The sequence below is a fragment of the Aegilops tauschii genome, chromosome 6 (genome assembly GCF_002575655.3).
Source record: "Aegilops tauschii subsp. strangulata cultivar AL8/78 chromosome 6, Aet v6.0, whole genome shotgun sequence".
NCBI lineage: Eukaryota > Viridiplantae > Streptophyta > Magnoliopsida > Poales > Poaceae > Aegilops > Aegilops tauschii.
The window spans coordinates 124614030-124627877 of record NC_053040.3 but is presented as its reverse complement, the minus strand read 5'-3'; the positions used below and the strand labels follow the sequence as shown (position 1 = coordinate 124627877).

The window sequence follows — 13848 nt, the reverse complement described above, 5'->3', positions numbered from 1 at the left end:
GAAGACGCTGGCGGGGGCGGAGGCGGGGGTGGGGGGAGGGGTGTCGAGGTCCTTGCCCTTGCCTTTGCCGAAGAAGAAACCCATCCTTGTGGGGAGACGGCGGGGGAGAGGGGTGGCTAGGGTTGCCGCCGACGGGGGAGCAGAGGCTGGCGAGATGGGGACGGGGGGCTTCTGGAGCGGATGAGGACACCCCCCCCCCTGCACGCTTGGATTAAAGAAGGCCGACCGCCGTCGTTGACGTGTGGGCCCGAGATGGGCGGTCGTCATAAATTAAGCTAACCGCGGTAGGTGGACGGTCGCCAGGTGGGGAAGCGGCGGACATCAAGAAGGCGCGTGAGGCGTCCGCGCCGACGCATTTCCGCCGCAAATGGGTCGGCGCGGACGCGTTTTGCAAATGGGTTGGCGCGTTGGGTCTCCACTTTTATCCGCGCCGACTCAAACGAACGGCAGCGGACGAAATGGGTACCTACGTTGGAGTTGCTTTTATGGATAAAATGCACGTGTTCTTGAGTGTGGTACAGTTAATACTGAATGACATATACTTGTATTTTCTACTCCGTATTTTTGTTCTGCAGCTTAGAAATGCGGTACTCATTCTGGTGGGTTGCTTGAAGAACCCAGTGATTCAAGTTGGGGCCGTGACCATATGGTTAGTGCACCTGTCAATAGTGTCTGTTTTTGCTTCTCAAAGTTGAAATGGACATAGATAATCTCTGCCGATGCTTGCTCAAAATTTGCTGCAACGGCATGAACTACAACATCTGGACACCGACGGTAGCTTTCGGTTTCAACGCCGCAGTGAGGTACGCATCTCCTCTCATGATTTTCTGTGCTCTGTCGCACATCAGAAGGAAAAATGATGTTGTGCTCGGTTTGACGGTTTCAACAGCACGAACTTCAGTTTAAAAAAAAACAGCACGAACTTGGCGCCAGACACCCGAAAGCGGCCAAGTTCTCGGTCGTCGCGGCCGTGACCACGTCGGCCGCCATCGGGCTCATCTTCACGCTCGTCGCCCTCGTGGCGAGGAAGCAGCTGCCGAGGCTTTTCAGCGACGACGACCTGCTCGTCAAGGAGACCGCGAGACCGGGCTATCTCCTGGCTGCCACCATACTCAACAGCATCCAGCCGGCGTTGTCAGGTAAATACATGCATACATCATCCTCAAATGCTTCGCGTGTTTTGTTAAGTACGTAAATCTGTTCAGAGCAAATCAGTGATATAACTTGTGTTTACCGTTGGTGGTTTCAGGAGTTGCCAACTCGCCATAGGGGCTGGGTGGCCATCCTAGCTTGGTGCCTTGGTGAATGTCGGCTGGTACTATCTCGTTGGCCTGCCCCTTGCAGCGGTTTTCGGCATCAAGCTCAAGCTTGACGTGCAGGGGAATATGGGTGGGGATGCTGATCGGCACGATTCTGCATACCGTCATCCTATCTGTGATTCTCTTCAGAACCAAATGGAAGAAAGAGGTAATGTATACTCCCTCTTTTGGGACGGAGGGAGTATAAATTAAGACACATTTGACACGCTGCTTGCAATGATTGGAAAGTATGATTTTTTTTAATTTGATTAATATCAAGCTTTTGGGTTTCTGATGAAGAGTTTTGCCGTGATGCAGGCTATGATCGCAGTAGAGCGGGTACGGAGCATGGGAGGAGACATGGAGCTGCCGGCCATGCAAGAAACAAGATGAACTGTGGGGAACGGCTCGTTGTCAGGACAGGAGGGCACCAAGAATAAATAAATACTACTTCCTCCGTTCCTAAATATAAGCCTTTCTAGATATTTTATGTGAACTATCACATACGAATGTATATAGACATATCATATTTTAAAATATAGATTTACTCATTTTGCTTCGTATGTAGCCACTTATTAAAATATTTAAAAAAACAGATATTTAGAAACGGAGGGAGTAGTATGCGTGTACTACATAAAGAGAGACACCCTAAGATGGAAGAAAATCCTATACGACCGGGTCATTCTTCCCCCTAAGATGAAGAAGGCTACATCGCCATCCATGATTACACCACGCACTTGATCTTCTTGAACCTTGCCTGCCCCATGAACGACGCCAGAGGCAGCTCAAGCGGGCAGGTGGCCTCCACCCACCAACCTGTGCGTGCGGTGCGGCAGCTACCTGGCCTCGCCGGCAAGCTTCAGCTCCAGCTGGAACCCGCCACCTGCCACACTCTCCTTCACGAGCGCTGCCACCCCGGCACTCCCCAGCGGCGCGCGCGCCCTCGCCCGCCGCCACGACATTGTAGACCTCGGTCTTTCCCGGCCGGATACTCCGGCGCGAACTCCCCTGGATCCGGATGCTGGCGAAGTGCTCGCTGGCGAAGAGCTTAGCGTCGAGCAGAGCGTCAGCCCCGAGCACGATATGCATGGCCCAGTTGCGGTTGTGCATGGAGTCAACGAGGAACACATCGTAAGCGAACCTGGTGCCGTTGGGCCCGGCGAGGGCGAGGAAGGCGTCTTCGACGGCTACATGGACGGGGCAAACAACCGCGAAGGCCGTGACGAGGACGGGAGCTCCTATTTGGCGCATTCAGCGTCAGGAAAGCTTCCTATTTACTACCTCCGTCCTGGTTTATGGTCTCCTTAGTATTTAGTGTCAAATTTTGATCATAAATTTAACTTAGAAAATAATAATGCATATCACCAAAAATTATATTGTTGGATTCGTATTTAAACATAGTATTCAATGGTATTATTTTTATTACAAGCATTAACATTTTACTAGTTAAATTTAAGATCAAATTTTGGCACAAAATGTGATGGGACCAATAAACCAGGACGGAGGTAGTACATGGCTCACTGTTGACTTTCGACGAAAAAGAAAAAATATCGTGAATTCAAAAATGTTAACAGATTTTGAAAAAAAAATTCACAAATTTGAAAAAAAATTATCGGTTTAAAAAAGTTCATAGAATTTGGAAAAAGAACATCGGTTTGAAAGAAAGTTCATCAATCTGAAAAATGTCCATCGAATTTGAAAAAATTTCATGGAATTTCAAAAAAAAACTTTCATCAAATTTTAAAAAAGTTCATCAATTTGAAGAAGTTCATCAAATTTGAGAAAAAAGTTCATCGATTTGAAGAAAAAATACGAATTTGAATAAAGTTCATCGACAAAAGAAAAAAAGAAGGAGAAAAGGAAAGAAGAAAGGAGGAAGAAGAAAAGAAAGAAAAGATCTAACTAAACGCAGCTGGTGGTTTGGTTGTGTGATTACTGTCACTGGCGTCGAGGCTAGAGGTCTCGAGATTGAATCACTAAGCGAGCATTTTTGCGGATTAAAAACACGAAGAAAAGCTAGATGGGCTGTCCCGCGGGACGCTTCAGGCGCTCGTTTGGAAAATACACTTCTGTAACAGGCGCCTGAAGCGCAAAATAGGAATCGCCGACAAAGATGACCAAGAAGGCGGCCACGAGGACGATCGGAATAAGCAGCCAGGAAAGGAATTTGCGCCAGAACTCGATTTCATCGCGAAAAGATCTCACCGTGCTGTACACAAAATGAAAAATTGAGCATTACCGGCAGATCCTTGGACGTTCGTGTGTAAATCAAGAATTGTGCAATTATTGATGTATAACAGAGGAAAAGAGCTATACATAGGGTTGCATGCATGCGCTGCCCCTTCCCTCTCTTCTCTCTTCTACACAAATGCACCCATTTATTTCATCTTTGCTAACTTAAATTGGTCATATCTTTTGAACCAACATTCACATTTCAGCGAACCAATTTGTGGTTGGATTGTTACGAGGATAGTGGTATCCCAGGCACACCAGGGTTCAAGTCCTGGTGCTCGCATTTATTCTGGATTTATTCTCAGGATTTCCGGTGATGCACGTCAGTGGGGGGAGACATTTCCGTCAAATACGAGGCGCCTACGGTGTCTTCGTAAAATCTTAAAATGATATGTCAGCTCACTCTCTCAGAGGTGCTCATAGGGGTAGGGTGTGCGTGTGTGCATTCATATGGGTGAGTGTGTGCGGGTATATATAAGCGCTTGCATCTATACCGTGTTTAAAAAAACATTCACATTTCAAAACATTTTATATATTTGAACTAATGTCGCAAAGAACTCATCTACACACCCGATCCCAGGCGAGCAACGACTGTTGCTATGAAGCCTTTTTGTTTGAGGATGAGGCTACCTGGCGGCATCCCTACATCCGCACCGGGAACGGATCCTCTAACATCATGAAGGGATGTCACGAAGCTACAGTGCAATCCCAGTGCAAAACGAAGAAGGGATGTCACGTGCACTGTAGCAAAGATACTGTGCGCAATTACGGTTCATAGAAAATAAAATCCGAAATTAATTTTATTGCACCATAATTTTGTTTGTATGTAATTTTTGTAAATGTATACAATAGATTTGTAATTTGCAAATTAATTCAAGTCATTTTAGGCTTAATTATATGGATGTGAAGAAGGGATGTTAGGGTACTGTAGCTTCTCTAACATCCCTTCATGATGTTAGAGCATCTCGTTCCATCCGCACCTCGCCGGGGGTGCTGCCCCTTCTCTTCTCCATCAAGATGGTAGTACATAGCTGCTGCCAATGGAGCGAACAACTACTACTTCCCTTCGTCAGTGCCCTTTTGGTCCCCTTGACGTTAGAGCGAACAGATAGACCAAACAAACAAGGCAATGACCTCTGGCCTAATGGCAGAGGTGTGCACACACACGCACAAAACACACACACATACACACTCACAAACTATGCATATTAATAATCACATTATTAGTGAAAAAGTGTTACATCCAAAAGCATGTCAAGTATATGAAATCGTTGAATATCTAAACAAAATAAGAGACCTACAAATTTACACTATAGAGCAATTTACTTAGAATGCAAGTCTCTCGGGTTTTTTGGAAGTTGTACTAAAGGGTGTCTTAGCTAGAGTGATATTATTTCAGTGCCAAGTACATACCATATACACATCATCAACATATTATTGAACCCATCGTAATATGTTACCCACATTTGCCAAAAAAAATGAACAAAGAAGAGTCTCAATTATTAGGTAGCAAGCTCCTCATAAACATCTCGTGTACTCCAGAATTTTTTTCCTATTTGCATATATCTAATCATAAAGATAATATGAAGGCATATATGTATACCACACGCTTCAAGGTATTTATGAAGATAGTTGACGGCACACACATCCATATATGTTACATTAATACAAGATTCGGAAATAATCCAACGCGCATGAATTTTTCTTATTTCTTATTTAATCACATTTAAGTCGAATCAATTTAAATATGTTATAAAGCATATTTTGTTGAGAAATGTATTTTTTATTACAAAATATTGTTAAAATTTACCATAATAATTAGATATGACAATAAGTGAGAAAATGAATTATAAACAACTATTAAAGTTTAGTATAAATAGTGATGTTTATTTGACCTAAGGCCCAATATCTGTGGGGCCGACCCTGCGTGCTATAAAGACTCGACGGATTCAGCTAGTTACATCCATCATTAATTTTGAAAATGATCAGAACAAAGCCAAGGAGCTAATGGAAATGAGAAATGCACTCAAGTACACTGTCTTGAGTATGGTTGTCCTCTGTTAATATGATGCTATAGCACGGTGGTTACTGAATGAGTGCCCTGAGTTGTTACGTGTTCCAAAGACACAAGCTTCCCCACTGTATCATGCAATCCCGAGACATAACGAAACTATTGCACGGACAATGCACCAGCTAAGTGTTGGGCTCCTCTACTACTCTAGGTGAAATGGACAAAATGCACTGCACGTAGCTGTCCTCCGCAGCAATGGTATACCTCATTCAAACCCACATATTACCCCATGTGATTATTGCTTACAGTGTTGATACATTTGTATTGTTTCTGAGTTTCTTTCATGTGGGGGTGAGAATATATATCCAATTGCGACTCATACTATGTTTAATACCATGGCCACTGTATAGTCGGAAATATAGCAGGTTATTTATCGACCTTGAGATTCTCAACGATATTGTATATGGCAAGTACATGAATCTGTATCAGTTATTTACAGTAAAGTATATGCCTCGTTTATAGTTGTACTTTCTGTTGATGTGTTGCGTGCAAAGTGGCCTAAGTTGTTCATCTATGTGCCTCAATCTCCCGCCCATTCAGTCATGAACATCATGCTGGCACTAAAGTTTCTAATCATCATCGGCATCATCAATCTTGATGTGATTCTCTATTTATGCCCGAAGATATATTCAAGCTATTCTTTTAGGATCCGCCTCCACCATTGGCCCTTAAATTGGTCTACCCTTTGCTATCTGTTCATTAGCTGCTCCATATCTATGCGTGAAGTATAGCTGAGGCTGTTCTCTTAGAGTGACTCCTGCCCATTAGTCATGTCGTTTATTTACTTTACTTCTAGTTATGTCATCATCACCAAGGTCTGTAAGCAAGACTATGTACTCTAAAGCTATCTGGGGCTCGCTCATTAGCAAACTCTTTTTTTATATTTATTTATAATTATGTCATTACCAATGTTTTATGTATTGGCTATGCATTGCAAGTCAAAGTTTATTCTAATTTTTAATAACTTTCTGCGTCTGTTATGTATGTATTGATCTGCTTCTCTTATTTGCTAAACAACTTTCTGCTTGCTATATGTGCATATCTCACAAAGATTGTACTAGAATGGAACATAGACCTTGCATCACAAGGTGATGCAAAATGGATCTACGCCTCTTCACCATGCAATTGATGCCCATCTAACCATAAGAGCCAGGACACTCGTATGTGCAACAATTCTCAAAGCTAATCTAGATGCAGTGTATCAGCCCGACCAAAAAGGGGTGTTTCCGATACACCTGGCAACCATGGTGAAACAATCGATATGATTGACTAGAGGGAGGAGGTGGGGGTGAATAGGCAACTACGAATTTTTAGCTCTTTTAATCAAATTACGGTTAGCCACAAAACAAGTTGTCTAGATATGCCAGAAGCGAAGAAGCGAGGTGGAGGCGGACGTGCAAGTGAAGAGGCTCGAGATCGAGGCTACTCGCTTGCATGTTGAAGGAGGTGGAGATAATGAAGGTGGACTTGAGCATGGTGTCCCTGACGAAGAGGCCTTGGTTCGAGAAGATGCAGAGGGAGACGCTCAAGCTTGGTGATTGATCTATGATGGAAAGCGCCATCTTTTTTATATGCCGGCATGACCACAACCGAGACGGTGTGGTTCAACTCCCGCCCTTTTTTGTGTGTGTTGGCATGTGTGCCGGCCGCTAGCAAGTGCGTCGGCATGAACTGTGTAGTGTTTTTTAAAGGCTGGCATGTATGCCCGTCGCCAGCATAAACTCTGGGTGATGGCAATGACCGCTGGCATGATCTCTTGTCACGGACCTTTTTCTAAGTTCAAATTATTTTCTACGCGGATGAGAATTAGGTCGGCCGGTTAAGCGCATTGGTTGGACACAGGCGTATGACAAGCGCCCAGGCGACTTAAACGGATAAAAAGGGCTTGCATGAAGCGTGGGCCGCTGGAACGGGGGCCCATCTTTATTCGGCTCACCAGGGCGCCGCCCAAACCAACGAAGAGACCAGTCCACCAGCCCACCAGCGCGGGACATCGCGGCTACTCTGAACCCCCCAAACCAGACCATGGAGCAAGCCACCCCTCCCGCCGCCGCCGGCATCGACCTATCCCCGGCGGCGACCGACCTCGGCCGGGTGCACCTCCTGCCCTGCGGCATCAGGCACAACAGCGCCGCCGCCGTCTCCGACTACTTCAAGCCCAGGGACACTGGTCCGTTCGCTCGTTTCCCTCCTCTCTCCGTTCGTCTGTCCACCTTCTGTCTGTTTGGTTGACGAATTGGTGGGTGCGTGCGTGCGCGCAGGCGTGGAGGTGGACGGGGTGAAGGTGGAGGAGGCCTTCTTCCGCGGGAGGAACCTGCAGGGCGCCACCGTCGCGCTCCCCGATGACTACCGAGGTGAACTCCCGCGATCTGATGGTGCCATCTAAACCTGTTTCTGTTCGGTGGAAACGGTCACGATACTTAAATTTGGAAGCTGTGGCACAGATTTGAAAAACTGCACAAAGCAAACTTCTCTCTGTTGGAATTACGCCGTCCTTCTGTCCACATATGAGAAATATGCGCGCTACTGCTTGATGTTAAAGCTTTTCTCTGAGATCTGAATATTTAAAGATGAATTGTGGCCTGATCCTGTGTTAAATTAAAATGTACCAGAGTGTAGTTACTTAGATAGTCGTAATTCATTTCAACAGGGTAGTGCTTATAATGGAAACCTTCGCAAGGAACGTGAAATTTGGTTTAGCTTACCACAGAAATGGCCATTGAAATGTGACATGGTCTTTTACAATTTTATTATCTTGTATCCAACCGGCATGGAAACAAAGATCTTAGATGCCTTACTCCTGGCAGAATGTAAAACTGTCTAGGGATACTAGGTTTGCAAATATAACGATGTATATCTGGACTATAGTGATGGCATGATAGGATGTTGGTGACACTCTACTCTTCCATGTTTTCGGTATATGTCTGAGTTTGGCACCATCTTCCTGTATGTTGATCGAGTCTGGTGGTCTGAAACTTACCTGTAGGTTATGTATTGGAGAAGAAGAAGAACGAAGAAAAGGATGCTCAGGGCATGGATGAGGAGGCTAGCAATTTTGTATCCCGTGCAGAATTCCAGAACATAACTTACTGGAATCATGACACCATGCCATCAGCAGAGGATCCTCTCCCACGGTGCTTTCATTGGTTAGCCATTGCGAATGCAGTAAGTGTTTTTTCCTTTCTTTCCAGAATCTGTTTGATCCATTTCTAGCAGATGAGTTGTTAAGCCTCTGTACAGTTTGGTACATGACTGTTGACCATGTTAGTCAGGGTAAGGTACATAATAAAATATTTGGTTGATGACTGTCGAACATGTTAGTCAGGTAAGGTACATAAGACAAAATTTTGGTTAAGTCAATATGAGCTATTCCCATAGAATGAATTAACTTCTACTAATTGCTTGGTGAGTTTGATTATGTTAACCATTGTGAATGCAGTGAGTGCTATTTTTTTTCCAGAATTTGTTTAACCCATTTTTAAGATGACGAGCTGTTATGCTTCTGTACTGTTTAGCTTCCATCCCCCATATATTTGATAGACGACTATTGACCATGACTGTTTGGTGACTTGTACCCTTGCTTGGTGAGTTTGATTGTGTTAGTAATTCCACATTCTCTTCATTTCTGTTCAATGGACACTGCTGTGCAAACTAAACATTATTGTTCGTCTGATTGATTCTGTAGTGTGTTGTTCCTGGACCTACTTGTGCTAAGCTTACAGTTGACCAACATGATATCTCTTTGTTTGGTCGATATTCCTTTCATTTTGTTAGCCGGTTAGGTGTGGTAACATGTGGTATCTACTGAAAGAACTTCTGAAATTTTATCAGATTGTCCTAACTCGGGCTTCCTGTTCGTGCAGATGCACAAGCCAGTGACTGCTGAAGACATGGCTAACATGTCAGCCAGGCAGAATCAGAACAGTTGACCAAGATCTATTGCATAGTGAATCTGTTATTTAGTTCCAGCAAGAACCAATCTAACAAGCAATCTACTACTCCGATGAACTTGGAATGTTGGAATTGTAACGGTCGTTAGCTGCGAGCCTGTGAGGGCCAGGCACTCTTGTGTTAAGATTATCAGTCTGTGTTGCCAACCTATTGTTCTCTTCTTGAGGGGGCTCTTTCCTGTTCTACTGAGCAGTTCATTTGTCAGCCTATCAGATACCCCCTCCGTCCTATAATGTAAGATCTTTTTTGACACTAATGTAGTATCAAAAAACATCTTACATTATGAGACGAGGGAGTACATGTGATCTTGTGAATTTAAGTTCTCATGTCTTGATATGATGTGAATTTGTCTTATATGATGTGGACATATTAAATTGTCATAATATGACACAGAAAATTCTCATAATTATAAGTGCCAATGTGCTGCCGCTGCTCCCAACCTAAGAAAAGTGCCACATTTTAGTCATTTTTTTAAAGGATGCTTTGATAATGAAATCATTTCTAACACCAAGATAGATTGTGTCATATAAATTTGTTGCAAGACTTAAACATGACTTTTTGCCATTTTTCCAAGGTACTAAACGCTCTTATATTTATTTACAGAGGGAGTAGTAGATATGATCGTACTATCCTGGCAAAAAAATGATCTGTATTAGGTAGCACAAGCGTGGTAGCATAATACATGAGAGATGTCCTGGAAACTATTCAAAAATGAATATAAAGAAAAATAAACAACCTTGGCAAACAGCGACTCAGAACCGGTTATTTCTTGAAACAGCAAAACATCTGCAAAATTACATCACATTACAATGTTACAACAATACTGCGAGCAGAAGCCTCTTCCAGAACTCGATGAAAATCAAAGGATAACAAACCACTAAACCGTGTTCTAAGTTCTAACCCGCAGAGCCAAAAAAACAGAGATACAAATTTGGATGGTACAGCTCAATATGTAGTACAAACTTCTATCATAACTACAAGGAGATGGTAAGAAAAATAAAATCAACACTATTAGGGGGTGGCAGATTTTCTATTGCAAGCCATCAAAGAAACCAGGTCCAGCCTTTGATTTCAGTTCGTGGCCGGCATCTTGACCTATCGCAACCATGTCATCCAAAGAATATGTTCCACTTCTTGACGTCTCGTATACTGTAAGAAAAATCATGCACAAGCACAGAAATTATTTGCCTAATAAAATATGGCTAGTTCGTATCATATGTTCTTTAATTGAAAATAAAATGATACCTATAGAGCCATCTGGTGAAGCCAATAGCCCCCGGAATGAACAGTTCCCATCCTTGTCACGATAAGCATATGCCGCAATTGGAGTTCGGCAATTACCATCAAGAACAGACAAGAATTCTCTTTCACATGCAACAGCTAATCTGGTATCTTCATGATTCAAAGAGGACAGATACTCCATCTACACACAAAAAAATGGAAAGAGGGGGGGATCAGCATCTTTAACTAGATGGTGTAAACAAAAGAAAAACTCAGGCAATTGGCTGGTGTGTTCTGCGGACAACACAGAATGAAACTCAGGGCACCTACGCACAACACAGAATGAAACAACAGTATGCAATAGGAAATCAGAATGTTCTAACTCCATGCTCTCTTGAGTAATTTCGAAAACTAAAATATTCAATATGGTGTGGTAAAAAATCAACAACAAAAAAGGATTGGAGGCAAGCTAGGCAAAATGGCTAATAAAGATGTGAAATATGAAGAGTTGGTCGATAATGCAGAATTGGACACAACTGCATCTTGGTAAGAACATGATGTGGTACAATGGCCAATAAAGACCACAAAATAGACACTTGAACCTATCAATTTATCAGAGGCACATGCAAAATTGAAGAATTAAAACATAGTGGCATAACACAGCTGGTACCACATTTGGGTATGGCATTATGCATGCATGCAACATCTAAGATTTTTACTCTGCTAGCAGATTGAAACATTAGATGACCTACCATTTTATCATCATTGCTCCTGCAAGTTATTCCAATAGCGCCCTGAGCGACTGCTGGAAGCATTTCGTCTACTGATAATACAGATGTTGCAGTTTCTGGCATGCCTAACCGTTTTAGTCCAGCCAGTGCCAACAATGTAGCATGTACGTCTCCTTCTTTAAGTTTCCTTAACCGTGTCTGAACATTTCCTCTGAAGTTAACAACCTGAAAAGCATTCACTATTGTTAAGCCCTAAATTAACCGAGAAGAGTCACTAATAAAAATGGCTTGTAAAATAATAAAGCAGTACATATTACTAAAGTAGAAGACTGATTTATAGCGGGATTGGATGGGTTTTAAATATTATTATTTTTGCAAGAATACTGCTTGGCACATAAGGAACATGAAACAACATCCCTTCAAAATAGCAATCTGTGATATATGTCCTTATACAAGTTTCAGGCAGTTTTATGTATGGAAAAGAAAAATATGAGTTTAACAGTGATGGGTTAGCAGAGATTATTTTTAGAATGAAAAACAACAAGGAACAAAACATAAGGAAAGATATGTATTGCACTAATGCAGTCATCACAAGTAGACTTACTTTTAGTGATGGATATTTATAGAGAATCTGAGATTGCCTCCGCAGGGAAGCACTTCCGATAACACTACCAGCAGGAAGCTCCCCAAGAGTTTTTGCAGTCAGGCATATGAATGCATCTCTCACATCTTCTCGTGGGAGGTTACAGGGCAATATCATGCCTTCTGGTAGATATGTTGGGACATCTTTCATCGAGTGGACCGCGATGTCAATGCTTCCCTGCAAGAGCGCATCGTCTATCTCCTTGGTGAATAAACCCTTGCCTCCTATATCCGCCAGGGGTTTGTCCAAGATCATGTCTCCTGTGGTCTTTATGATGATAATCTCAATGGCACCATCCTCGGCTAACTCCGTGTGTGCAGCTTTCAGTTCGTCACGGGTTTGACGGGCTTGTGCAAGAGCAAGAGGACTGTCCTACATAGTCAGCAATTTGAATTATAGACTTGCATGTGCAAGCAAGATACTTTGCTACAGAAGAAAGAAATAAAAACACATCGAACTGAACATCGAAAAAGACAGCTAGAATTCGACAGGACGCTTTTCTACTTGGAATTTTTCTCCCACCCTAAAAATGAAGGCAGAAGCTGATAGACCTTGAGATTGGTTAGGCCAGATCATTCGGTCTATCAGAAGCAACTCAAATTTCCACCAAGTCATGTTCTGAATTCACTAAGACAAAACAAGCAAGTGGCCAAACGCTACACCAATCTCTGTATACATCCACGTGAAAACCCACAGCTAGTTCACCGAACTAAAAATCTCTGAAACATCTCACGATTGATCCCTAATCGAGCTGCTAACATGTATAGGTGCAGTTTAGCTGACTGGAAAAGGTCCATTATTTAGCACGATTAAGGTCAACGGCGTGGTGCTACCGATGTTCCACGATTCCATCAAAGCCCAGCTAAAATGCAGATCCTGGTAAACGTCCTCAACAATTCGCGTCAGAATCAGGCAATATCTGGCACCTAGAAACGCAAACGGGTCAGTCAGAGCCGCATCTGGAAAACCGGAACTCCTAGGAAACAAGAAAAACAGGATCTTGCAGGCGCCTCCGGCACATTGCCGCCCCCAAATCCAACCGAGTTGACACCCAGAGACGCGATTCTTGTGCACTAAGCAACCGAGACTCTGTGACGAAAGGGTTCGAATTTGATCACCTCCCGCGCGTGCCAATCCGGATGAGGGAGACCTTGGGCTCCGCCTCGGCCTGGACGGCGACGGCGGCGCGCACCACCGCCCGGCGCGGGCGCGCGAGGCAGGTCGGCGAGCCGAGGAGGGTGTGGTTGGTGCATCTCAGCGTCGCCATCTCCGGCGGCTGGGAAGGGGGGTGAGAGAGGGTCGGGCGAGGCGGGCGGGAGATGCAGGGGGAGGGTCGAGGAAGGAGCAGAGCAGAATTCTGCGCTGTTATGGAGAGGGCGGAGGGATGGATGAGGGGGGCAGAGGATAATGTATTGTCCGGATAGTGCAGAGAGAACAGAGGGAGAGAGAAAGAAATCAGGTTTATTGGATCTTGTAGGTTTGCTGCGGTTTATTCAGCTCTTTTCCTAAACCAGCTTGAATGAATTTAATTTACTACTACTCCATCTCATAATGTAAAATGTGTTGCATTATGGGACGAAGGGAGTAGGTATGGGTCCACGTTATACTCAAATTATGTACTCCCTTCATTTTTATTTAGTCCGCGTATTGGCTTTATTCAAAGTCAAGCTTTGCAAATTTTGACAAAGTTTATAAACAAAA

The 13848-nt window shown here is 43.7% G+C and overlaps 3 protein-coding genes across 3 annotated transcripts; 2 read left to right on the top strand and 1 right to left on the bottom strand.

The window, feature by feature from the left end:
* Positions 1-696: 696 nt before the first annotated feature.
* Positions 697-1691, top strand: LOC109767128 (protein DETOXIFICATION 29-like). The gene is made up of 4 exons (XM_020325895.1): positions 697-803; positions 934-1139; positions 1345-1467; positions 1579-1691. Exons 1-4 carry the CDS (start codon positions 697-699, stop codon positions 1689-1691), a joined length of 549 nt encoding a protein of 182 aa, XP_020181484.1.
* A 5813-nt stretch (positions 1692-7504) lies between these two features.
* On the top strand, positions 7505-9906 carry LOC109767129 (uncharacterized). The gene is made up of 4 exons (XM_020325896.3): positions 7505-7771; positions 7863-7955; positions 8588-8766; positions 9465-9906. Exons 1-4 carry the CDS (start codon positions 7627-7629, stop codon positions 9528-9530), a joined length of 483 nt encoding a protein of 160 aa, XP_020181485.1. The 5' UTR covers positions 7505-7626; the 3' UTR covers positions 9531-9906.
* A 395-nt stretch (positions 9907-10301) lies between these two features.
* LOC109767125 (porphobilinogen deaminase, chloroplastic) lies at positions 10302-13583 on the bottom strand. Its single transcript, XM_020325893.3, has 5 exons — positions 13266-13583; positions 12109-12514; positions 11526-11729; positions 10798-10975; positions 10302-10701 (listed from the first exon to the last, which is right to left on the bottom strand). The coding sequence occupies exons 1-5, from the start codon at positions 13412-13414 to the stop codon at positions 10583-10585; spliced, it is 1056 nt and encodes a 351-aa protein (XP_020181482.1). The 5' UTR covers positions 13415-13583; the 3' UTR covers positions 10302-10582.
* Positions 13584-13848: the final 265 nt, after the last annotated feature.

What these genes read in the sequence shown, in the direction of transcription:
- LOC109767128 (XM_020325895.1), top strand. Translation starts at nt 697, where the DNA reads ATGGACATAGATAATCTCTGCCGATGCTTGCTCAAAATTTGCTGCAAC. An exon ending in GGTTTCAACGCCGCAGTGAG is followed by an intron (nt 804 to 933) that starts GTACGCATCTCC and finishes ACTTGGCGCCAG; the next exon opens with ACACCCGAAAGCGGCCAAGT. An exon ending in CATCCAGCCGGCGTTGTCAG is followed by an intron (nt 1,140 to 1,344) that starts GTAAATACATGC and finishes TGCCCCTTGCAG; the next exon opens with CGGTTTTCGGCATCAAGCTC.
- LOC109767129 (XM_020325896.3), top strand. Translation starts at nt 7,627, where the DNA reads ATGGAGCAAGCCACCCCTCCCGCCGCCGCCGGCATCGACCTATCCCCG. An exon ending in CTTCAAGCCCAGGGACACTG is followed by an intron (nt 7,772 to 7,862) that starts GTCCGTTCGCTC and finishes GCGTGCGCGCAG; the next exon opens with GCGTGGAGGTGGACGGGGTG. An exon ending in GGTTAGCCATTGCGAATGCA is followed by an intron (nt 8,767 to 9,464) that starts GTAAGTGTTTTT and finishes CTGTTCGTGCAG; the next exon opens with ATGCACAAGCCAGTGACTGC.
- LOC109767125 (XM_020325893.3), bottom strand. Translation starts at nt 13,414, where the DNA reads ATGGCGACGCTGAGATGCACCAACCACACCCTCCTCGGCTCGCCGACC. An exon ending in CGGATTGGCACGCGCGGGAG is followed by an intron (nt 12,515 to 13,265) that starts GTGATCAAATTC and finishes TATGTAGGACAG; the next exon opens with TCCTCTTGCTCTTGCACAAG. An exon ending in ATAAATATCCATCACTAAAA is followed by an intron (nt 11,730 to 12,108) that starts GTAAGTCTACTT and finishes AATGCTTTTCAG; the next exon opens with GTTGTTAACTTCAGAGGAAA.